The sequence below is a fragment of the Thrips palmi genome, unplaced genomic scaffold (assembly GCF_012932325.1).
Source record: "Thrips palmi isolate BJ-2018 unplaced genomic scaffold, TpBJ-2018v1 HiC_scaffold_10, whole genome shotgun sequence".
Classification (NCBI taxonomy): Eukaryota; Metazoa; Arthropoda; class Insecta; order Thysanoptera; family Thripidae; genus Thrips; species Thrips palmi.
In genome coordinates this window covers 254,295-279,750 of record NW_023144621.1, presented here as the reverse complement: position 1 = coordinate 279,750, position 25,456 = coordinate 254,295, and the positions used below count along the sequence as shown (strand labels likewise).

At 43.3% G+C, this 25,456-nt stretch overlaps 2 protein-coding genes across 2 annotated transcripts in view; both read left to right on the top strand.

Moving 5' to 3' along the window:
• LOC117646678 overlaps nt 1-25,456 on the top strand; it is a 586,045-nt gene that overhangs the window by 352,451 nt on the left and 208,138 nt on the right. The window lies entirely within an intron of this gene.
• The window catches only part of LOC117646590, a 54,541-nt gene continuing 29,324 nt past the window's right edge, over nt 240-25,456 (top strand). The window contains exons 1-2 of the mRNA XM_034387637.1: nt 240-406; nt 2,413-2,502. Of these exons, the coding sequence (XP_034243528.1) occupies nt 352-406; nt 2,413-2,502 (145 nt within the window). The 5' untranslated portion in view covers nt 240-351. The remainder of the gene's footprint in view (nt 407-2,412; nt 2,503-25,456) is intronic.

The following is a 25,456-nucleotide window of genomic DNA, read 5'->3' as shown; positions in this document are numbered from 1 at the left end:
GGTTTTTTTATCATTCCTCTTTACATTTCAGTGATTTTTTTTTCACAAATTATCTTGATTTGTAGCTATTACATGATCAAACCAAGTGAAATTTGCCTGCGTTCAAGATAAGATTGTCTTGGGGGGAACGCCCAGATAAGATCTTTTGAATAGGACTCTTCGATGTGCGAGTTCTCCGCTCTTGATTTGTCTCTGTCAGACAATGAACTGATGTCACTGTCGTTATTTCTTGAAGGCTGAGCTCCAAATCAACAAGTGTCGCGACGCCGTGTCCTACAACACCTGCGAGTACTTTACTACGTGGGCCTTCCGAACTGGGCTGTGCTCCCTGCTGGTATCACCCACTACGCCATGGGCGGCTGTTGTGCGAGGCACCCAGCCCCCACTGTCGTGTCCCGTAGACAAGGTACGGAGCACAGTGGACCAGAAGACCGGCGCAGGCGGCCAAAATTGATCCAGGAAGCGGAAGAAGGGGATAACTCAATTTTAGCCATTTTTTCAGGAGAAACCAAAAACTGATAGCAGGGAAAACTAAAACAAAACAAATGAATGTTGCAGATGTTAATAATTTCAAAACGCATTAGTAAAATTTTGGAAAAAAATCAAAAGTGTTAGGTTATACTCAGTAGAGGATTTCTGCGGCTTATCACTTTCCGTTGAAATGGAAAACAGAGTCAGCTCACCTAAACAAAGAGGAATTTGGAGACAAGTGAAGTGGAACAAAAGTCTGCATAAAGTGTATGTTAACCTGGTGTATTTTTTGGACTTAGCTCTTTTTTCCAAATTGAAATTTTAAAAATTTAAAGGGGGGGGTTAAGTTGAGTTGATTCTTTTTACACTAGATTCATAAAAATACAAGTTGAGTTATATCCTTTTGCCAATTTGTCAAACGGACTCAGGTGGACTTCGGTTGAGTTATCTCCATTTTCCAATGAAATTTAGACCGTAAAAGGGGTTCAGTTGAGTTATACCTTTTTTCCATGTGGATTTTCTCCTAAACTCCTTGGAATTCAGTCAAACAATTTGGTGGAATGATGTAAACCATTCTAAGGCACAATAATAAAATAAAAACTCAATTTGGGGATAAGTCAAGTTATTCCCTTCTTCCGCTTCCTGGATCAATTCTAGACGCGTTTTGAGCTCCAGAGTAGCAAAATGTTCGCTAAAGTGTACACGTTGTGGAGTCATTTACGGTCATTCTTGCCTTTTAAAAACCACAGCCACACTACATATCCAAGTTCGGGACAGGCACATGCACTAGATAACGTGGGACAAACTTTCCGACGCTTGCAAGTGTGGGACACGGATTTGTCCCACGCTTGCAAGTCCCACGTTATCTAGTGCATGCCTGTCCAACACTTGGATTTGCAGAGCACATTCTTGAAAGTCATTTCGCCATCGATTAGCGCCGGCCTGTTTCTGCGCCCTTCATAACCGGAAGCACTCAAAAAAATTTCAATACAAAATTCTGTAACATGGTTACGCAGTAATTTCCACTACAAATGTTACAGAATTTTGTATCAGCACTGATACAAAATTTTGTATCACGCGTTACGGTAAACTGTTTCCCGGTTACAGAATTCTGCAATGCAAAAATCATAAAAATTTGTCGTTTTATGAACAAAATTTGAACCTCAACGATCGTTCGTTCCTACACATTCGCTCCGTCGCTCCTGTACTCCCGAACACCCGGAGAAACCGAACTGCGTTCTCCGGAACCGAACCCCGGTCCCCCGGATTGCCAGATCGGCATGCTACCGCTTGCGCCACAGCACCGTATGGGGGAGGCACGCCTCAGACTGTCGATGACACCGCGCGGGCACGCTGCATGCCCAGGTAGTGGTGGGAAACGAGCCCTGCGGCGCGACAGTTAGAGTTCCTGGCCCGAAGCTTCTAAAGTACCATGCCCCACGTTAGGACTTTTCGCCCGATCAACTGTGATGTTAAAATTAAGCTCGTAATTTGACTTTAAATTTGCGTTATTAATTTTTGCATCAGACGATATGTAAACTTGTAACGATATGTTACGGTTTTCCGTATCAGTTACAGTTATTTGCATAAAGATCGCATTTTTAGATGGAACTATATCACTGATTGTGAATATTGAAACAAAAAGTACAGAATTTTGTATCAGTTTTGGAATTTTGAAGCACTGATTCGTGAATTCGTATCATTCTTGACGTGATACAAAATTTAGGATCAAGGATACAAATTTTTGTATCCGACTGACGTGTTACAGAATTTTGTATCAAGATCGTTACAAAATCCTATATTATTTTTTAGAGTGAGGCTCTTGACTAGAAAGAGGCAGTTGCATATTTGGTTCTTCGTGAGTTTGCGAAGAAACCTTCGGCATAATTTATTCCAGAGGTACCGCCGCGCGAATTCCCAGTTTATTTCGTCTGGTTTCAGAAATATTACTCAACGGCAAACGCGACGTGGGACCTGAACCACCCCATGCTCTCTTTCCTAGAGGGGTTCGTGTGGACCGGATCGCTCAAGGTGAAGGACCAAGATGACGTCACGTTCATCTGTGCCCGTGGCGGCTTGCAGGCCTTTAGGGTCCGTAGCAAGGGCCACTAGGTGTTCTGCTCACAACTTCTCGACGTCGGAAACCCTACACTGAATGTAAACTGTCCCTTTCTCTACCCTGGCGCGATGTAAGAGTCGAGAAAAGAACACAATGCGAGTTGTTTGACGTATTCTACTTAGTTATACCCGTTCTATTTTCCGTGCACTTTAACTCTTGCGCATCGTTTCACTCAGTTGCCACTGCCGACCTCGGTGCCTGCTTGCCAAACTGGACCTATTCACTGCGAGAAATAAGACAGAAAAAAAAAGTTCCGCCAAGGCAAGCTTGGCAAAGCGGTCTTGCCGTGGACCGGCAGGGGAGGCCGGGCAGAGAGGGGGCAAGAAGGGTGGGGGTGGCTGTGAGGAGTGGGGACTAGCGCGGCGTGGCGGCGCAGGACGACGACAGACGACGACGACCAACACGACCATGCAGTCCCCTCCCAGCGCGCTGAATGGATGGATGGGTGGATGGGATGGGGTGAGTGGGATCGGATGCAGAGCTAGAAGCGGTAGCAAGACCGCTTAAAAATACGGAACATGGTAATTATTTACCTGGACCGTTCGTCCCTTTCCTACCAAGTACGGAACTTCTGTACTACATATTCTTGCAGGTAAACCAGCAAACAGGATCGAACGGGTATATTAAATCGACAAATCACTCGTTTCCCTTTAATTTTTCACCCCTTTTGTGCGAAATAAAGTCGGCTGAAGCGATAAATCGGTCGGGAAACGGGTGTATTCCGTCAAACATAACCACACTCTCCCGAGGAAATTTTGCCTCAGCAAATTGTGGTGTTGTAGCTGACTTTCTCTCATGCACGTTATTAAAAATATCAAGGTAAAGGGTGTGATCTGTCAATCCGAAATGCCCGTTTCATGCCAAATGCTGAAATTAAATTAATCACACGGGAAATGTGAGGGGGACTGAGCCGAGTCGTATACACTGTTAAAAAAATTTAATTACATTTTCATTACATGGTAGTGAAGCTATAATCATTACAATGTAATTAAAGTTTTCATTACACATAAGTTATTACAATTTTCATTACAGTGTAATGAACGAATGTAATGAAAATTTTAATGACAAAAACGTAATGAAAATGATCAAAGTTGAAGCAAATTACGCAACTTTTCGTTTTGATTTGACATTAGTTAGAGTGAATTCACAACGACTCTGACAGCAGAGAAGAAGTAAAAATTGAGAGACCCAGGACGGCTCAGGTCTGAGGCAGCTTAGTTGCCTGAGTGAGAGAGATCGGGTGCTGACCCTACCAAACGGCAGCCCGTAGACGCCTTCGAGCAACATCAGACAAACCTATTTGGTCAGTTCAAATAACGCCCTATTCCCCCAAACTCTTCGCCATTAGTTTAACAATCCAGCACTTCACATGAACCACGGATACATTTCATAATATCTCCACACGTTTTAATATTTTAATACGAAATACAGAGTGGAGAGTGATTCCCGTGTACCATGCGACACCTAGCGGCAGACTTGCGAATGACAGGTTTGGCATATGACGCCGTAATGGACGACTGTAGGGGAAAAATTGATATTGGCGGCCAATAGAAGGCTAAATTAGTTTAAGTAAGCGTGACTTAGATCATGGACAAATCCAAAAAATTTCAGTCATGCTTAAATATTTTTGAAAAATTTAATAACATGTAATGAAAATTTCATGACAAGGTGCATAATGTAATGAAACTTTCATTACATGGCTAATGTCATTAAACTTTATGACCGAGGTAATGAAATTTTCATAACAATGTAATGACTGTGGAGATGTAATTAAAAATAATGACATTTAATGAAAAATAATGTCACAAATGTCATTAAATTTCATTCATTTTTAACAGTGAGCGTCAACAGAATCCGCTTTTATCTGAGCAATCCTTTACTTTTTTGGTTAACTTATAAAAGAATGAATTTGTCCCTGAGCTTTTAGATTACACTGAATGTATATCGTAAGTTAATTTGGGCTGATCTGCGATTTATTGATAATACTTAGTGCTGTCAGATGCAGTCTGACGTCAAAGTATGAGAAATTGGCCCATCGACTAAATCTTCGTCAAATCGACTAAACTAAATAATTGGTAACATTGAATAAGACAAATTCGTCGATTCAACTTTACTTTTGGGACAGTGACTATCGTAAGACATGGGCGATTTCCATGTTATTCCTAGAAAAAACAGGCCGTGTTAAGTGCATACACGCCATGTGCGCATCGATGGTTGTGTTGTATTCACACACTCTCAGACCTTCACGGATTATTTTTTCTATATTGTAGAAAATTTACTCTACGGCTTACTGATTTTAGAGCGTTACTATGATATAGTAAATATTTTCAATAACATATCGAATAAATTTTACATGAGATACAGATAAATTAGCGGTAACAAATTTGGTAATTATAGACAATCTTTTACTTACTTACAGAAAATTTACAATGTCAGTAGAAATATGATGACAAATTTGTTTATAATCAAAGAATTTATTTTCTGCAAATGTAGAAGACAAAGTTTGTGCTCATAAACAATTTGTCGATGACTACTTTGTGATCTTCAGTAAATATTTTCAGTGAAATTTTTCTCTGTTCAAACAAAGCTGATTGGAAGGTAATGCGCTTAGTCAAAATGATCCTACAAAACATTCTTAGCTTCGACAAGTCAAGAAAGGACTCAATGTAAGCGGCTTTTAAGAGATGGTTGAATTGTGACTTTTAGCGGAAACATCCAAAAAGTTATTCTGACTCTTTAAAATCTTTTCTGTTAATTCTTGTATATATTATCTGTATGTAGAGAACATTTTGCCTACATTTATAGATCATTTTTACTAGAATGGAACAGTAATTTTTTTCTGCTTGATCAGAACTGTAGTTGCAGAAAATATTATCAACAGACCACTTTTCTGTAAGGTTGCTGATTATTTTTTCTGTACTTACAATCAAAAGGACTACAATTGCAGAAAAAATAATTAAACTGTAGGTTTACTGAAAAAAATGTCCGTGGAGTGTCGGAGAGTGTGCACCTTGTTCTCACGACGTGCACTGAGTCATCCAATTCCTACTTCCTGTTGTCTTTACCTCTGCGGTCACGTAGTCAGCAGTATTCAAGGACCGCATGATCGAAAAGATGTAAATCGGGACTTGTCCCGCGGTGAGCGCAAAAAAAGCATAGGTGAGGAAGGGCCTGTTGGAGGTTTTCACGTATGCGGCCATGCTTTCTGCAATGTGTATGGAGATTGCAAGAAGACCAACCACTAGTGCGCACATGTTGAACAGAACCAATGCTACTTGTGGGCCGAAGCACTCGCACACATCTTCCAAACATTCTGTCGCTTTGAGGTGGGCCTTGCGAATCTGTCGGACAAACAGGTCATTCATCTTCGTGTAACGTGCAATCTGAAACAAGGCGCTGTTGCCTCTTTTCACCTATCCTTGCAGCACACACAATTATTGGGATACTGCACTCTCATTCCAGAAACGTGACACCGCGTTGAAACGAGCATGACAGAATGTATCACGTTCCTTTGAGCATTGTGTCACATTCGTTTCTACGTGATAAAGCTAATTTATGGCTGATTCACGTCCAAATGAATGTGACACAGTGCTCAAAGGAACATGACAGTTGCCACATTTGTTTCAACGTGATGTCACGTTCCTGGAATGAGAGTGATATGGTTTCTGAGTCAGAGAGAGAGAGAGAGCGGGAGAGAGAGAGAGAGTGAGAGAGAGCGGGAGAGAGAGAGAGAGTGAGAGAGAGCGGGAGAGAGAGCGGAGAGAGAGAGAGAGAGAGGAGAGAGAGAGAGAGAGAGAGAGAGAGAGAGAGAGAGAGAGAGAGAGAGAACAAATCAACGGTCCTAGCACCAAAGGCATCACGCCATTAACAGTCTTTTACGCCCTTGAAGGGCGCGAATCGTTTTATTTTACCTTAGGAAGTATACTTCCCAAACCAGGACGTCAAACCAATTAATGACCTTAAGGTCATGCCCTAGGGCATTAAACGATTGACGCCGGGGCCTAGATCGTTTACACTCAGTCAGGGCATGGTTTTAATGCCTTTGTTTCACCAGTGAAGACCAGTAAAACAGTGTGGGTTACAAACCTGCAAGATAACTTCCGAAATATCTTTCTGCGTTTCCTTCCTTTGTTTCAAAAATGTGATTTCTCCATTCAAACGTTTGAAGTCGCTGGCCAACGTATCCAGAAGGAACAGAAACAGCGACAGTTCTGTCGATTCCATAACCTTCTGCCAAAGTTGATTAAAAAGGATTAAGAAAACGCCTGTAATTTTGTTGATTGTGTCAGCTTCTTCGCCCTTGCAGCACACGATTCGTAAATGGGCTTAAAATGGCAAAGACAGTCTTTGATTTTCCCAGGCCCAAGGTGGCCCTTAGCGAAAACCGCCGTGAAAAGCAGTTCATTCAGGAATACGCTCATTTTCTTACGAACGTTTTTATACGTATTACGATGATTTGTCATCGTAAAGGTATGCACAAATTTGCAAGTACGCAATATGCAGAAATGTCTACATAAGGTATGCATGATTTCATCGTATTCCGCAGTTCTTCATAAGAACGTCTGATTTTCATCGTATTACGCATGATTCAGCGTAAGTTACGATGAAATTTGTCGTATTACGTATGTTTTCATTTCTACGTATGTTACCCCGTGTCATCATAAGATTCTGAGGGTGAATTGAAGCCCTTCAGATGAAACATACACTGAAAATCAAATAGTGATACATCTCACTGGGGGGTGAGACAGAACTGTCTCACCGAAAAAGGGTGATACTAAAATGTATCACCGAAAAACAGGTCGTACACGAATGTATCACCGAAAAAGGGTCGTACTTCCCCAGGAAAATAAGGGCCAATCTCGCTGATGTCTGACCTATTTTTCGGTGATACATTTGTGTACGACCGTTTTTTTGGTGATAGGCCTACATGTGTGTACAACCTTTTTTTTCGGTGACACATTCCTGTACGACCTTTTTTCGTTGATACATTTAGTATCACCGATGGTGAGATGTGTCACCCTTTGAATTTCAGTGTACGAGCCGCACACGCCTGCCGAAGATATTTTTCTACACTGAAAACTTAGTGTGGACTGAGTACATACATAAGGCAGTTGAGAGTGTACAGGAGTACTGAGTTCAGTGTACTTACTTCAACACCCAGCAGGACGGAGAACACACCGTACCAAACATCCAGCAGCCCCGCGGCGCAGACAATCGGTACCACGACAATGAAGGCAACAGTTCTCGCCAGGTCCGGGTAGAGTACGAGCAGAGCCCCTGTTGACGGCGTCCTCTTCGCCTCGCCGAGAACCACCGGATGCAGAAGGACCCGCTGCAAGTGCGGGTACTGACGCCGAATGATGAAATACCGACTGACGATCACGCCCCCGGCCATGATGCCGTAACCGAGGGTCACAAGTACTTCAGCCATTGAGAGATACCCTCTCGAAGGGCGTTGAATAATTATAACTCCGTCGGCCAACAAAAATAAGACAGCGCCGAGGCTTGAAATGACTGTCACCCCAATGCTGTACCTGAAAAGAGGTCAAAAATTTCAGGGCTACCACAGTGGTGAGAAAATCATTTCGTAAACTCTAGATAAGCAAACCCCAACCTCCTAGTCAAGTACATTTAGACCAAGGTTTCAACACATGTTGACGCGAAGGCTCCCTCTCGAGCAGATTCCATTCACTCACCCGCGGAGCCAACCAGGTAGCGTGAGTTTGCTTCTAGTCTGCACGTATTGAGCCAGGCCCAGCAGTCGGGCTGTTCTGAGACAGGCCGTGTCCATTGGCGAACCATGGGCGAACAGCATGGCTCCTGTCCAACTTGAACCGCTGGGGGCTGCATGAACCTTCATCATGGCCAGTCCTCAAGAAACAGCTAGGAACATTACAAGCAACAGAAAATGCAGGTGTCCTTGCAACAAGTCTTGTCCATCCGCGGTGCCTTCATCGTTTCAGATTGGCGTTGCAACCATCAATGGATTAACGAGAACGGTCAAAAGAGAGTCATACACAGGAAAAAAACTTTTATGTGGTAAACCACTTTGTTCGACGTTGCAAATTCGATACCTTCAATCAAAAATTCGAAGCCGATTGCCACGACCGGGCATGTGTAGGACGACAACAAACCCCTGGTCCACTCCACAACTAAGGCAACAACTCTAGAAGTTCGTCAGTCTAATTTCTTCTAAATTCACGAAATTCATTGGAAATTTAAAGAGAATCTTAAAAATCAGTAAACTTCGTACCGAAATTAACAGATATTTGGCTGCGATTTATCAAAATTCATCCAAAGTTCATGTGGGATTTCCAAACTTATTTCATCTTGATTGGACCTATGAAACGAAGTAGATTACCACAGCAAAGTCTGTTTTTTTCACGGGCAGGATTCACGGCGTTACCTCGGCCGACCAAACATGGGTCTCGTTTTCTGTCCGCGGCAGCGGTGCCTCGGCTGCGCCGTCCTGCCTCTGCCAGCAGCCACCACAGCTGAAACGAGTCGGAGGGTCCTCTACAAATCGAAGAGTGTACATGGTATGCTCTAACTGGAGCATGCCTGCAAGCACGCTCTAGCTAGCGCATGCCTGCCAAGCATGCACTTACTAGCGCATACATGCCATGTACACGCTTCCTGATGCAGACGTTTCCCTATCCCTCATGCACTAGATGCATGCTTCAGTTAGCGTGTATGTATGTATGTAGCATGTATGCGCTAGCTAGTGCATGCCTGGCAGGCATGCGCTAGCTAGAGCGTGCTTGCAGGCATGCTGCAGTTAGAGCATACCATGTACACTCTTCGATTTGTAGAGTCGATAGGTCGCCGGGCGGGGTGTTGCGTTGCGTGTGCCCCCCACTGTCCGTGAGATTGCGAGTACCCATTACTTGCGTGTAACCGTCCCTCTAGGGACGCGTCCACACACCTGCAACAATGATGGCACTCTTGATGTCCATAGCCAACCAATCTTCCTTCAGCCGGTGTCACTTGGCTGTGAAAACAAGGAGAAACGGCTAAAGCAAAGCTTGCAAGTAGGAAGTAAAAAGAGGAGTAAGGGGGCTGGGAAGTGCAAAAATCATCACGCTCCTCTGTTGGTTTCAAGCATGGCCTTACGCTTGAAATCAAGCAAAACAGGCTAGCCTGCCCAGATTAGATTTCCCCATCCGAGTGCATGGGGGAATTTATTGTCGAGGCCTAGGCTTAATTTCAAGCGAAATGCCCTCAAGCACAACTTTACACTGAGAATCCAAACGCTATGAGTATAGCGTCAATTGGTGCAATGCAAAAGCATTGCACATGAAGTGCAATGCCTCCCTATTCCCATGCATTAGCATAGGGCATTTTCGGGATGCATTGCACTTAAGGTGCAATATGGCTGAGGCATTGCACGTATGGTGCGATATGTCGACGCATTGCACCATACGTGCAATACTCATAGCGTTTGGAATTTCAGTGTATGCTCGAATCAAGCATATACAGTGCGATTTCGTTTTACCAGTAAAATATTGTTATAATTTAAGCCGAAAAGGGGGCGCATCGTCAAAACCTTTAAAGTACCAATGTACGCCTAGGCGTACAAACTAATAAGGTTGTTTTTTGAAGAATTAGTTAGTAAATTACAAATTGTTTTCCTTGTAGACTTTATACAAGCTCAAAATACCCCATCACAAACTACTCTTGTGTGTAAGGCCTTAGTTCGTAAGGTTTCGAGAGTGGAGGGGGAACGTCAAAACACCGTGTACGTACCTTTTTTGGGTCACAGCCCTTCCTGAAGCCAAGTCCCTCGTGAACCCCGCGGCAGGGCATGCGTGTCGTTCAGTCGGACAATTAAGGGGTGCCACCTGCAACCACACTGGTAAAACAAAGGCATAAAAATTACGCCCTTTAGGGCATAAATGCTCTTTTACGCCCTTGCAAGGGCATAAATCGTTTTATGCCCTTGGGAAGGGCGTAAATGGTATGGGAATTTCAAGCAAAATTTTAATGCCCTTCCGAAAGGCATTAACGATTTATGCCCTTTAAGGGCATAAATCGTTTACGCCCTTTAAGGGCATAATTTTTATGCCTTTGTTTCACCAGTGCATTCTGTTGCCGCTCGTCACGACAGGGGTATTGATTGCGTGGCTCTCTGCCCATCCATTCGCACATTTGGTTTACAAGGATTAACGACATCGTCTAACAAGCAACAGATCAGAGAAAGACAGAATAGGCCTGCCCTTTCAGTCTTCACCGAGTGAAGAACAAAAGCAATGAAAAAGCAGGAACCAGCAGAGCAGCACGCCAACTAGCGGCCGCCGCTCTGAAGCTCGTCCAGACAGGCTTGTGTGACCAATCAGGGTTCTGCTTCTGACAGTTCACAGTACCGGTCGCTGGATGGCGCGCAGCTGGTTCCTGGATTTTTGACTCCTTTTGTTCTTTACTCGGCAACGTGTCGGCATCATCTTGGGCTTACGTCAAGACTTACGTTTCATTCGCGCCCGGCAAAACGCATCTTATTTCAAAGGGCGAAATCAATACTTCTGCACCTCAAACCTATGAAAAGAGATTTCGAGGCATATCAATTTTAAGAGAAACGCAAGTCTGGCGCTACGTTGGAGGAAAACTTTAAACGCTTTTGCCGAGGACGGTTCTTCAGTTTAATTTGAAAGGGACTGTTACAGCTGTAATAGCTACAATACGCTTTCCTCAAAGGCATGCACGTGCTTCCTACCTCAAAGTCAGGCCGCATGTGCCTGCAAGTCTTTGCTTGGGTATGCCAGGGCAGGAGGGGGGAGAGAGAGAGAGAGAGAGAGAGAGAGAGAGAGAGAGAGAGAGAGAGAGAGAGAGAGAGATGGCGTGTGCGTGCCCGCTATGTGCGTGCTACCCTCCACATTCACTCGTCCATTCGCAATGAGCGAAACGCACGCGGAGGTGGCGCAGCAGAATGATTCCGTAAGTCGATTTCGTCGCTCTGACTCTCTCGCACTCATGGGCACTCCACATAGGTGCGAGAGACGAAAACGACATTCGGAATCAGTCTGCAGAGCAGCACAGCAACGCGCAACGGCCTCACTCACTTGCCTCGACGGCCAGTGTGCTCACGGACGTGCCGGCAGGAAGCGACGGTGGAGTGTCAAACACGAGGCCCTTGTTTGTTCTCAGCGTGCATTCGGTACTGAAGAGCTAAAACGGTCGTCACGAGTCTTACAGTAAGGGTTTGGTGCACAGTGAGAAAACCTTACTAAGTATTTTGGGCCTTACAAAGAGAAGTAGTTTGTATAACAAAGTATTTTGAGCATACATGAGCTTACAAAGAAAATACTTCATAATTTACAAACTATTTCTTCGTATAACAAAGTATATTAGTTTGTTATATGTATGCTCAAAATACTTCGTTAGGTTTTAAGAGTGCAGGCATAAAACGAATAGTTACTTGAGCCTACGAAATTTTGGTCTCAGACGCATTCAAACCCGAAATTTTACCAGATGCAAGCTGCATCAGCTTTATAGAGTTCAAGGCAGTTGCCTAGCAACGGCGGTACTGTATTCTGGGAAATAGGAAGCTCAAAATTGGACTGGCGCTTGCCTTCCTGCAGACGTTCGAGAAGGAAACTAGTCCGCAGTCGACATCAAAACGGCGAGACATATTCTTCCGAGTTCTGCTCTCCTGCTCTGGCCTGCTTGACTACACCACCTCCGCAAGTCGCTGTTATCTCCATAGCGGTACGTTTCAGATGCGACATCAAAGGCGGCAGTTGCAGCACTTCGGGTGTGGTGGACTTCCCTCTGCACCAGCCTGGGCGTGCCCTTACTTCCACTGTGCCGGAGCACTGCCCCGCCTCTGCTATTGGGCGTACGTGTGTGTCCCGATACGTTCCAAAATCGCGGGACCGAGGTGCGTTCTGCTTCCCGTCCGGATCATCGTCAGGGAAGTCTACTGACTTTGAAGCGCGCCGCCCGTCGAAGGTTCGTTGTTTTCCACGATAAGTTACGCACTTGGTTTTTCAGTGAAGTTACATTTCACTGGCCATCGTGGCTCCTGCTCCAAATCGCGATGTCGAGATCTTTCATTTGACGTACCGCGTGAAGACTCACACGCCAACGTGCCGACTCACACGCCAATATTGAATTCTTAACGAAGAAGCGAGCAGGGGTGCTTAAATAATGAATTGGGCTCTGGCTTGTCGGCAGTCGGGCTATGTATAAAACCAGCCGCTGGAGACAAACGTGTCATCTCGGAGAAGTATCCCTCGTGGTCAATTCATTGAAAAGCCGAAAACTGACCCATACGCAAGAAAAAGAGAAGATGTGCGTTTTCTGACGCGATTGGTGCCGTTCTTGGTTTTATATGTTTACTTCTACGCGATCTTTGAACTGGAAAATTAAGAACAGATAGGGCCCAACTGAGGTATAATCGTAGCATGAGTCAGTTTTCATGTCGTTTTCAGTATTGACTCTTTCATTCGGTCGACGCTAAAAGTGGCAGATGTCTTTATGAGGCTAAATTATTTCCATTGAGGATACACTGGTAAAACTAAAGCGTAGTTGTACGCTTCATTCAAGCGTACAACTACGCTTCAAGACTGTACGCCCTTCTTGAAGCGTACAACTACGCTTCAAGGCAATTCCCCCATGCATTTAGATAGGAAGAAAGGAGCGCATGAACTCTTGTACGCTTGAAGAAGGGCGTACTGGCTGTACGCTTCACGAAGGGCGTTATAGTACGCCTTAGTTTTACCAGTGTAGTTCCAAGCAAGAGCACAAATGCAGGATACTTATCTGCAACACTGAAAAAGATAAGCTCCTTGCCAGGAAAATAAATTACGCTTCCTAGTTTTTCAAGTGCGGAGACACGCGTCACATTTTTACGTTCTAATCTGTCTTCTATCTCTCTTCTTCCATGATTTTTCGTCCAGCAATATGGGTCAAAGACGCGAATCTGCAATTTCCAGCACTGTTCTGTCAGCGTATCTCGAAGAGTGGGGGGAGCATCTGGAGGCAAGCGGGCAGTCCCGACTGAGCAGAATACTGAAATTCATGCGCGAATCACTGGTCAGTGCTGTTAACCCGTTAAAAGCACGGCAAAAACAGTGTCCGGGTTTCCCAGGCCTTCTGGCTCGCCTGGGAAACCTGGACATTGGTTTTGCCGTGAGGTTGAAACTGCAGTCATGACTCTTTCTTTGCTTAAAGTAAAAAATAATAATAAGCCGTTATGAAGATTAGTTTTCTAATTCGGTTAAAGACTCCGCTGCTTCTCGTGCACAAGTACATAAACCATTGCCATACTGTAAACAGGTCCCTTCATTGCGGTAGTGGATAGCACAGCAATGATTGGTGCTTGCACTGCATATGTGGCATTTTTTTTTAAATCGCGTCGACGAAACAGGCTTCTAACCAATCTGGGAATTACAGAACAGGTTTTGGGCCATAAATGTAGAAATGTTTAACCAAGTGGGAAGAATTTTGAGCATGTGTAAGGTACAAACTTTCCTACATTGCGAAGTATTTTCTTCGTAAGCTGATGTATGCTCGAAATTTGACAAGCTCCTTTTCTTTGCGTGGCCCAAAAGAGTAAGGTTTCGAGAGTACACTTACCCTGTCATGTTTTGCGAGTGTAGACGCAGTGCTCCCTTCCAGACGGCCGGCGCCATCATCGTGGTCCTGACGGTCCTCGCCCTGATGGACACCGTCCTCGAGACCGAAGGCCGTCCCCTGGGCGAGCGCGTGTCCATACGCACCTTCTGCGGTGCCTTCTCCAGCACCGTGGCCATCTACATCCTGGCCCACCGCAAACCGCTCATGTGGAAGGCGCTACGACTCGCCCAGTCCGCTGCCACCGGTCTGGAGTCGGAGGCCACCCCAGAGGGCAGGGTATTGCCTTTAAAATAAATGTACTGATGGCAGGCGCCGGGCCCTTGCTCACTCGACAAAAAGGGCTTGGTTTCCGCACGACTCGTGCTGCAAACCTTCCATACGAACCAACATGCGCACGTGTCACACTAAATTACTATTTTTGTGCACAGCTTTTGAACAGAACTGAGTACACTAAAACACCAAACGTGGTCTAGCCTACACTCACTGGTGTGGTCAAAATACTCTACAAACTGAAGTGTGTACTCAGTATGCGTCTACAGATGCATACTTGCAAGTACACATCTACAGATGCATACTTAGATGAGTACACATCTACAGATGCATACTCAGCTTAGTACACGTCTACAGATGCCTACTTGGCTGAGTACACATCTGCAGATGCATACTTAGATGAGTTAGGTATGCATCTGTAGACGTGTACTTAGCCAAGTGTGCATCTGTACACTGGTGAAAGAAAGGCATTAAAATTATGCCCTTAAAGAGCGTAAACGATTTACGTCCTTAAAGGGCATGAATCGTTCATGCCTTTGGGAAGGGCATTAAAATTTTGCTTGAAATTCCTATACCATTTACGCCCTTCCCAAGGGCATAAACGATTTATGCCCTTGCAAGGGCGTAAACGACACTGCAAGAAAAAGTGTGAATAGTACAACAAATGTACAACAAAAACTGTACAATGAAAGTACAACAGGGATTGTAGAAAGTACAACGAGAATTGTACAAACCACAACGAGGCCGGGACTGCCCAGCACTCGTCATGCCGGTTCCATTGTACTTTGTACAACAATTGTTGTAGTTAGAAAGTACAATAAAAACCTGATAAAAAATTTGCCAGAAAGTTGTGTACTTTTGTTGTGGTTATTTCCTGCAGTGGAGTATTTATGCCCTTAAGGGCGTAATTTTTATGCCTTTGTTTTACCAGTGTAGACGCGTACTCAGCTGAGTATGCATCTGCAGATGTGTACTCAGCTAAGGATGCATCTGTAGACGCATACTGAGTACACACTTTAGTTTGTAGAGTAGGTGCCATTTTGACCGGATCAGTTCGTGTGGTCTAGACCACGTTCGGTGCGAAAGACCACACCAAACGTGGCGAAACGTGGTCTAGACCACACCAACTGATGCGGTCAAAATGGCACCTATTTGACCACACCAGTTGCTGTGGTCTAGACCACGTTTGTTTTTTCAGTGTATGCGCGTGAAAAGCACGAATTGCTGCGCAACAACGCCCTTTTTCGTTCTTGGTTACGCACAAACTCGTGCATTTTAAAACGCGTGCAAAATTTTGTACAAAGTATATGCACAAAAAACTACATAATTACATAGTGTGATGATAGGTGAGCCACCGAAACCTCCTCCCACTGAAATGTATCGCATCCCTGTTGAAAATACACGTCGCGTGCACAACATCAATTTGTTTGATTATACTTGAAAGATTGGAAGACTCGTCGTTTCTCCACAGTGAGCATTTGCTCGGTAAAGGCGAGAAAGAAACGGACAAATCGAATTGCAGTGGATCCACACAGTTAGCAGCTTCGCAATTAGACTAAAACGAAGGCATTGTAAAATCTACAAAGATATGCCTCGTATTCGGAAGCAAAATCCTCTGCAGCACGAAGCAATAATTCTACAGAGCCTTCATTTCATTCGTATATATGAAACAGATGCTTCACATACATTTTTTGGCAATCAACCCAAGAGAGCATTTGAAATAGTCAAGGCGTTTGGTCCAGGTTGCCATGGCTGCAGAGGCCCGCTGGGGACGCCTGGTCCTTTGGCGTGTGTCCACAGTGTACGCTATGACCATCTTGGTATTGATTCTTCTCACCATGCTCAACGACAACTCCACCGCCGTCAACAAATGGATTTGGCACTTCGGATATGTACGTCGGATTGACTGCCGTAGAGTCTTCGCCAAAGGAGCAGGTCCTTGAAACAAAGTATTAACTTGTTGAATTTTGTTTTGTCTTCAAACAAGCACTCTCTGAAAACCTTACAAACTATTTTAGGCCTTACAAAGAAAGGCAGCTTGTTACAACAAAGTATTTTGAGCACACATAAGCCTACCAAGAAAATACTTCGTAGTTAACGAATGAGTTCTTCGTACAGCAAAGTAAATTAGCTTGTAGCATGTACTCAAAAAACTTCGGAAGGTTTTTAGCGTGCAGCAAAACAGTCTTAATAGCTGGATGAATCAGGACCCCGACTAGCTTCTTCACTTGAAACTAGCCCTTTCTCAGTGTAATTTCCCCTGAAGAGGAAAAATCAAACTCACAAGGGAACATATTCAGGTGGTGCACTCAGATTTCAGCCAAACTTTTTTTTCGTAAGAAAGATTAAGAATGCACCCCAAAGTTGGTGCCAAGATACAAATCCACACTCCTCCTGATTTTTTTAAACCGAAAATAGGGGTAAAATGGCCCATGTTTTTACAATGCAACGAGCAGATTTTCGGTCGTAATTGGGCAGTCGAACCAAAATATGTGCAAAATATGATAATATATGAAACAGACCAAAATTTTCTCTCATTTTCGTCAGAAGGTGACCAAACATTGTAGGAAATGTTAAAAAACTCGACTTCAAATTTTCCGATTTGATGTCCGAAAATGACCCATACACTGCAAAAACGCTTATTTTACCCCTTTTTAAGATTTTAAAAAATTGGGAAAGGGTGTGGATATATATCTTGGCACAAACTTTGAGGTGCATTCTTAATCTTATATGTTACTCTTCCGAAAAAAATAAGTTTGGCTGGAATCTGAGTGTATCACTGGAATATGTTCCCTTGTCAGATGCTCTACAAGTGTTTACCCAGTATGCATAGATGCATCTGTGCACTGTGGCAAAAAGCTACGGAAAATTCTGTTAAGGGGAGGTTCTACTGAAAATCTTACTTTCTTCAAATTGAGTCCCATTATCAATATTCATTGTAAATTTAAAGTATTTCATAGTCAATAGTTAAATTTGAAGTTTGGAGAGCAATACCTAGCCCCCAACCCAGTCGAAGAGGAATTTTCTGCTATTTCCAGTCGTAACTTGAAAAATTCTCCTACGCAAAGTATTTTAACGTAAACTGATGTTCTGGGCATTTTTCACTTCTTTGGTTCATAATTGATAAACCGTGGCATTAGTAAGATACTGGGACCATTACAAAACCATAAGCTGTGTTTTTAAGACAGCATGTCAATAAAATTTCAAGAAAATGTTAAAATTTCTGATATTTTAGTGACTTTTTTTCTGAAAAGCAACGACAAAATAAATTTGTTGGGTCCCATGTCTTGGTGATGCCACGCTTTATTGCATATGAGCCAAAGAAGTGAAAAATGTCCAGAACATCAGTTTACGTTGAAATGCTTTGCGTAGGAGAATTTTTTAAGATATTGCTACAATAGGCTGAAAAAACCTCTTCGACTGGATTTGGAGGGAGGTATTGGGCTCTAAATTTCATGTTTGACCATTAACTATGTATTACTATACATCTGCAACAAATTTTTACACTGGGTCTCAATTTGAAAAATGCAATATTTTCAGTAGAACCTCCCCTTAACAGCTTGTGGTAATTCTCCGTAGGCCCCTTATCAATATTCTCCGTAGGCTCTTACAGTATTTTCTGTAGGACCGCACAGTCTTCTCCGTAGGGCCTTACAGTGATCTCCGTAGGACTATACAGTCTTCGAGGTCCTACGGAGAAGACTGTGCGGACTTACAGAGAATACTGTGCGGCCCTACGGCGAATACTGTAAGAGCCTACGGAGAATATTGAAAAGAGGGCTACGGAGAATACTGGCAAAAAAAATAACAGGATTTTCCGTACCTTTTTGCCACAGTGTGTGGCATTCCTACATAACAGCGTATCTACCGTGGGATTCCCTATGAAGATACGTTGTTCTGTCAGATGATCACTCATCTAACCTGCAGATGCATGCTTTGCATCTGTGCATATCTCCAGATGCACACTTAGCTGAGTACACATCTACAGATGCATACTTTAGCTGGGTACACACCTACATAAGCATACGTTATAGGTGTGAAAAAAGTATTCGTCTGTTTGTGTGATTTTGCAAGTATGCATCTGTAGGTGTGTGCTTGTAAGTATGCATGTAGCTGCATACACTTCAGTTTGTGCAGTATGGTCTTGAGTCAAGAATCGGCTGTAACCGCGTGTTCAAAGAATTTGCAACCATTTTGTAAACTAATTATATATTAAAAAAATAAATCATGTTCGTACCCAAAATTATCATAGCAACAAGTATAGCCTAGTCACGCAGAAATAAAATCCGCACCCCCCTTGTTCCCTTTTTCACTGACATAATAATTGTCTTCTCTGACGTCGTTTGAACACTGGTAGTACTGAAGCATCGGGGAGGGTGGGGCAGTTCGTAAAAGACTTCGGAATTTCCACCCTCATTTGAAAGACCCTGATGTCACGACCGTGTCGATGGCAAATAAAACCAATAATTAAAATAGAATTTGCTCATGAGTGCCTATTGGTTGCCACGTTTGACTTGAACCGCATAATTGCATATGCTTGAATGAAGCGTTCAAATACGCGTCAATGCATCAGTTTGGTCCGGGCTTGCAGAGCATTGCGTGGTGGCAGCCGTGGGGCCCGGTGGCCCTGCACTACGCCAAGTGGCTGTTCGAGGTGGCCAGCATTTCGAGCTGCTTCGTCTGCCTGTTCGGCCTCCTATTCTTCATGCTGGCGATGCTCCGGGTGTGCGCGGTACTCCTCTTCGAGTGTGGGATGTGGCTTCAGGACTTCAAGGTTGTACTGCAAATCCAAAGGCGATACTTGAGTATCTTGTTTGGCGATGCAATTAAGTATTACCAACAAATGGCCTTTCCGGAAAAAAATGTTGCCTTCAAAATGGCGATACCAGCGGGTGGAAACTCGCGTCAAGGGGACATGCTCTTAGTTTACTGACAGATTTTGGCGATACTTCTGTGTATCGCCATTTCGAAGGCAAGATCTTTCGGTGGCCGTTTGTTGGCGATACTAAACGGTATCGCCTACGAATATACTGAAAGTATCGCCTTTGCATTTGCAGTGTACATAAAAGCGCATAAAAGCATCGCCAAATTTTTATCGCCACTCTGGAGGCAAGATTTTCTGTATGGCCCTCGGTTGGAGACACCCAATTGAATCGCCAAGAAAGGAACTATTAGAATCTCTTTAGAATTCAGAGTGTGCGCACTGTGAAAATTTTGCACGTAACTACTCTACAAATCAAAGAGTGTACATAGTATGCTCTAACTGGAGCATGCCTGCAAGCACGCTCTAGCTAGCGCATGCCTGCCAAGCATGCACTAACTAGTGCATACATGCCATGTACACGCTTCCTGATGCAGAAAACTCCCTATCCCTTATGCAGTAAATGTATGCTTCAGTTAGCGTGCACATGGCATGTATGCACTAGTTAGTGCATGCTTGGCAGGCATGCGCTAGTTAGAGCGTGCTTGCAGGCATGCTCCAGTTAGAGCGTACCATGTACACTCTTTGATTTGTAGAGTAGTCAATTTCAAGGATCATTTTCCTTGCAAAAATGTCATCAAACCAGTTGATGACATGTCAATCTTCTTAGTATGGGTGTTGAGATGAAAATGTCACCAACTTGTGATGACATTGTCATCACTTGAAACACGCCGAATTTCATTACCCTCTACCCGCGTTAGAGCTGTGCTAGGAAAAAGAAGCGGCTTCAAGATATCTCGAGGACTTATCCGCCAGCAAAGAATAGCAACATCATTGTCAATTTTTCTCAACAGCTGATGAAACAACGTTTAACGTCGCTTTCGGCGTCATATAAACAAGGTAGGTTTACGCCAGACCGCGTCTTGTCGTATCAGGCTTCGCGATGTCTCGCTGCCTGTTCCTCCAATCCGCGCCTGGCGTACCTACCTTGGCCAGCGGCGCTAGCCTGCCTTCGGCAGGCATTGGCTTGTCCATCGTCGGTTACTTCTACCTTGTTGCATGCTGGGGGCTCCAGACCCCCCTTCATTCTAGATAGAGTTGCTTCATCTACAGATAACACGACCTTGACCCTTGTTACTGTTTAACTTGTCGGAGACCCCCCCCTCCTTCAAGACAGAGGTGACCAGCCTGCAGAAAACTCGATTTTTCGCCATTTTTTAGGTGTTTATCGGCTATAAAAACTGAACCAGTTGAGCTAGGATAGTGAAATTTCGCGTGTGCCGAGCCAAGGACATACCCAAAAAGTGTGCAAAATCTCATTGAGATCGGCCGAGCCGTTCAGGAGGAGTAGTGCGGACACACAGACACACAGACAGACAGACAGACAGACAGACCGACAGACAGGAAAAACTTTTCAACCCCACTGGAGTACTAGGATAGTGAAATTTCGCGTGTGCCGAGCCAAGGACATACCCAAAAAGTGTGCAAAATCTCATTGAGATCGGCCGAGCCGTTCAGGAGGAGTAGTGCGGACACACAGACACACAGACAGACAGACAGACAGACCGACAGACAGGAAAAACTTTTCAACCCCACTGGAGTAACAGGCTTCGCTATCGCTCAGCCAATAATTGATTGTCATGGTGCTTGCAGCGATCTGACTTGAGAGCCACTATATCAGTGCACGTTTCTCTGCTCCACTCGTGTCGTGCCGTGAACGACACCATGGGGATGCTTCTTCCACTGTATCTCGTGGTAAGGAAATATCCGAGCGCCGCCAAAATTGCCCCCCCCACCCCCCCCCCCCAAAAAAAAAAACAGAAATAAAAGAAAAAAACATGGCATTTATGTTTTATTTGGGAGGTGTGCTCTTTGGTTACACTCATATCGATACTAGAATAATCCTAATTGGCAGTGCAGATCCAAGACGATCGTGACTGTCAGAGCTGATCCAAGACAATCCTCACTGTCAGTGTGGATTAGAACTATCCAAACTGCAGAGGTGTCCAAAACTGTTCGTAACCTATCTTCACTGCAAATCAGCGAATCGTGATATCTCTGAAACACAATATCCACGAAATTATATCAGGATGAAACTTTTTATTAAGTCCTTCGCTGCAAGTCATTTTATGTAGGCTAGTTTGTCACGGCGTCTCGGCTTTGAAGAAAAGACAGCTTTTTACGTCATGTGCAGTTAAGATAGTACTGAACTGACACACTGTCATTCATTTTGCGATACTTTTACTACAAATTTTTGCGATAAAACCGAGTTTGCGATTCCCACGATTTATGGCATCCTGGAGTGCGATAATTTTGTTATTGCACTTTTTTTGCAATAACCACCTCATAATTTTTGCGATAAAAGAGCGTTTTGTAGTAACTTTTATAACATTTTTTTCTGCGATAACTTTTTATTGCATTTTCTTTGTAGTCATTATCGCAAAAATGTGATACTTTATTGCAAAATTTAGCTATAAATTTTTTATTGCAGATATTTAGTTGTCATTATAGCAAAAAAAATGTGATAAGTTTTTATTGCAAAATATATACGGTGGTTATCGCAATTTGAATAACAGTGCACTGGCAGTTAAGATTGTCTTAGATCTGCACTGTCAGGATTATTCTATTAGGACGCATCGATACTTCAATAACATTTTCAATACAATGAGACGAAAGCTATTCTAAATTAAGTGACGCAAAGTAATGAAAATTTAAGAGGTTCACACACAGAAACTTGCACTTGTACGGCAACGAGTTAAAAGGTCTCTCGGAAACGATAATATAATTAATACCTTCAATTGTCTACACTCTAGCCTTAAGACGAAAAGCGGCTTGTTAACAAAGTATTTTGAGCATACATACGGTTTCAAAGAAAATAATTCGTAATTTACTATCTATTTCTTTGTACTACAAACTAAATACACTGCAAATCCAAAGGCGATACTTGAGTATCTTTTTTGGTGATACAATTGAGTATCGCCAACACGGCCTTACGGGGAAATCTGGCTTTCAAACCAAAAGTTGGAGTATCGCCAAAGTCTGGCAATAAAACAAAGAACTAGTCCCCTTGAGCTGTGTAAAGTTTATTGCTAAATCTTGGCAATACTCCGACGTATATCGCCAAATTTTGGTGATACTTCTGTCTGTTTATTGTCTCTTTAAAGGCAAGATTTTCTGCTTGATCCTTAGAGGAGGATATTCAATTGTATCGCGAAAACGGTACTATAAGTGTCACCTTTATGTTTAGACTGTAGTTTGTACCTTAGGCTCAAAATACTTCGTTTCAAGCGGGAGGCAGTTTCAAGCATCGATCCAATATTTCTGAAACTGGTCGCAGGTGAGCGTAGGCTTGCCGCTCCTCAGTACGGTGGCGCTGGTCAAGTTAGGCACGAAGGCGGATGCCTTCGCAATGGTGAGTTTCCCTTACGTGTTCATCTTCTTCGTACCCCTGTGCGCTGCTGGGCAACGCTTGCAGAACGCCAGTGAAGGGCTCGTCTATTCAGCGTACAGCGTAAGCACTGCGTTTGTGTTCATTGTCAGACGCCACTCTAGAAGGGAAAAATGCCTCCCGCTTAAAACCTTTCAAAGTACTTTAAGGTTACTGTAAAGTGAAAAAAATGTGAAATATCATTTTTCAAAATAATTGTGGCATCATGTTTGTATTTAGGTTTCAGGTTGCTTACTATAAGATGAACTTAAACCCAAAGTTGAGGCACTCAACTCCCATTATTTTCTGAGTTATTGAAGTTTACGTAACAAATTTAGTCGCTAACTAAAAATTCTCCTTGCGATGAACCAAAAGTTGTCGAGACTTGATTTTTGTTCTACAAGTTCTTTATTGATTTGCCTATCTCGTAGCAAGGCCGGATTTCCATAATTCCAACATGAAACAGGAATTTTTCTCAAAAAACACAAAAAAACACCAAAAAATAGCAAAATTTTACCAAGTTTCAGTAAAAAATTCACAACGCATTTTCCAAATAGAAATTACAGCTTATCTATGCATATATTGTGAAATCCGGCTTTGCTAGTCTGTTTGCATGTCCATTGGGCCTTAAAATAAAAAATCACACCTCCGTAAACTTTTTGGTTCATCGCAAGGAGAATTTTGAGTAAACGACTAAAATAACACTAAAACCCTCATAACTTTGGAACTAATGGGAGTTGGGAGTCGAGTCTGTGGCTGTAAAAGTTTTTCATAGTAAGCAACTAAATCACCAAAAACCAAAGCACTGCCACCTATACTTTAGAAGATAGTTTTTTCACCTTACAGTAACCTTAAACATATGTAAAGCACGAACTATTAAATTTGTCATAGGAAGAAAGTTAGTGAATTACGAAGTTTTTTCTTTGCAACCTTATGTATGCTCAAAATACTTTGTTAACCGAGCTACTTTTGTTTGTAAAGCCTGAACTAGTTTGTAAGTTTCGCAGAGTACAGCACCCAGTAAGGGAAGAATTAGATCGTGGATTACAAAGTATTTTCTTTCGAAGCTACACTGCAGGAAAATACCGCAAAAACAGTACACAAATTTCTGGCAAATTTTTAATCAGGTATTTGTTGTACTTTCAAAGTTCAACAATTGTTGTACAAAGTACAATGGAACCGGCATGACGAGTGCTGTGCAGTCCAGGCCTCGTTGTGGTTTGTATAATTGATCCAGGAAGCGGAAGAAGGGGATAACTCAATTTTGGCCATTTTTCAGGAGAAACAAAAAACTGTTTGCAGGGAAAACTAAAACAAAACAAATGAATGTTGCAAATGTTAGAAAAAAATCAAAAGTGTAAGGTCACTCCGTAGAGGATTTCTGCGACTTATCACTTTCCGTTAAAATGGAAAACAGAGTCAGCTCACCTTATATTTCCTAAACAAAGAGGAATTTGGAGACAAGTCAAGTGGAACAATAGTCTGCATAAAGTGTATGTTACTCTGGTGTATTTTTTGGACTTAGCTCTTTTTTCCAAATTGAAATTTAAAATTAAGGGGGGGTTAAGTTGAGTTGATTCTTTTTACACTAGATTCATAAGAACACAAGTTGAGTTATATCCTTTTGCCAATTTGTCAAACGGACTCATGTAGACTAAGGTTGAGTTATCTCCATTTTCCAATGAAATTTAGACTGTAAAAGGGGTTAAGTTGAGTTATACCCTTTTTCCATGTGGATTTTCTTCTAAACTGCTTGGAATTCAGTCAAATAATTTGGTGTGATGATGTAAACCATTCTAAGGGACCATAATAAAATAAAAATTCAATTTGGGGATAAGTCAAGTTATTCCCTTCTTCCGCTTCCTGGATCAATTCTCGTTGTACTTTCTACAATCCCTGTTGTACTTTTATTGTACAGTTTTTGTTGTACATTTGTTGCACTATTCACACTTTTTCTTGCAGTGTAATGTAAGCTCGAAATACTTTGTGAAAACAAACTACTTTTGTTTGTAAAGCCTAATATTATTTTTAAGGTTTTAGAGTGCATTTGACGAGTTTTCTGAATCGCCGCGTAGAGCTGACAGACTGCTCCCTTGCGAAGGGCCCGTGGCTGGAGGAAGACACCCGCTCACGCCGATGCCGTTTGCTCCTGATGGCATCATGCGCGCGTCCGGCCACCTTTGCGGCCCCGGGACTTGGGGTCTTGAACCACCCGACGTGCAGGAAGGGGCTGCGGTCTTGGTTCCAGTTTGTGCAAGTCCTAATAAACACCAAGTCTTTATGAGGAACACGATTAAAACCTTGTAAGGTTACGAAGTATGTTTTGAGCTTGATGCTGGAGCTGGTGGGTGCGGACCGGGGACCCACACGGTGATGCCCGCGCTGCTGGAGTGCTCGTCGCTGTGCTCCGAGTAGCTACGCACCATGAGCGACCCAGACGAGCTGACCACGGCGCTGGGCAGCCTGCCGCTTCTGCTCGCACAGTGGGCGAGAAGACCTGTGGAGGCGGCCAATACACCAGATGAGTTTTGAGCTGTATAAAACTGGACTCGAATCGAACGTGTGACTTCACCAATGGATTCCTCGTTCGGAGAGCAATCCATCAGTGACGCCACACGTTCCATTCAAGTCCCATTTAGCGACTCTGGAGCTCAAAACGCGTCTGGAGTTTTGG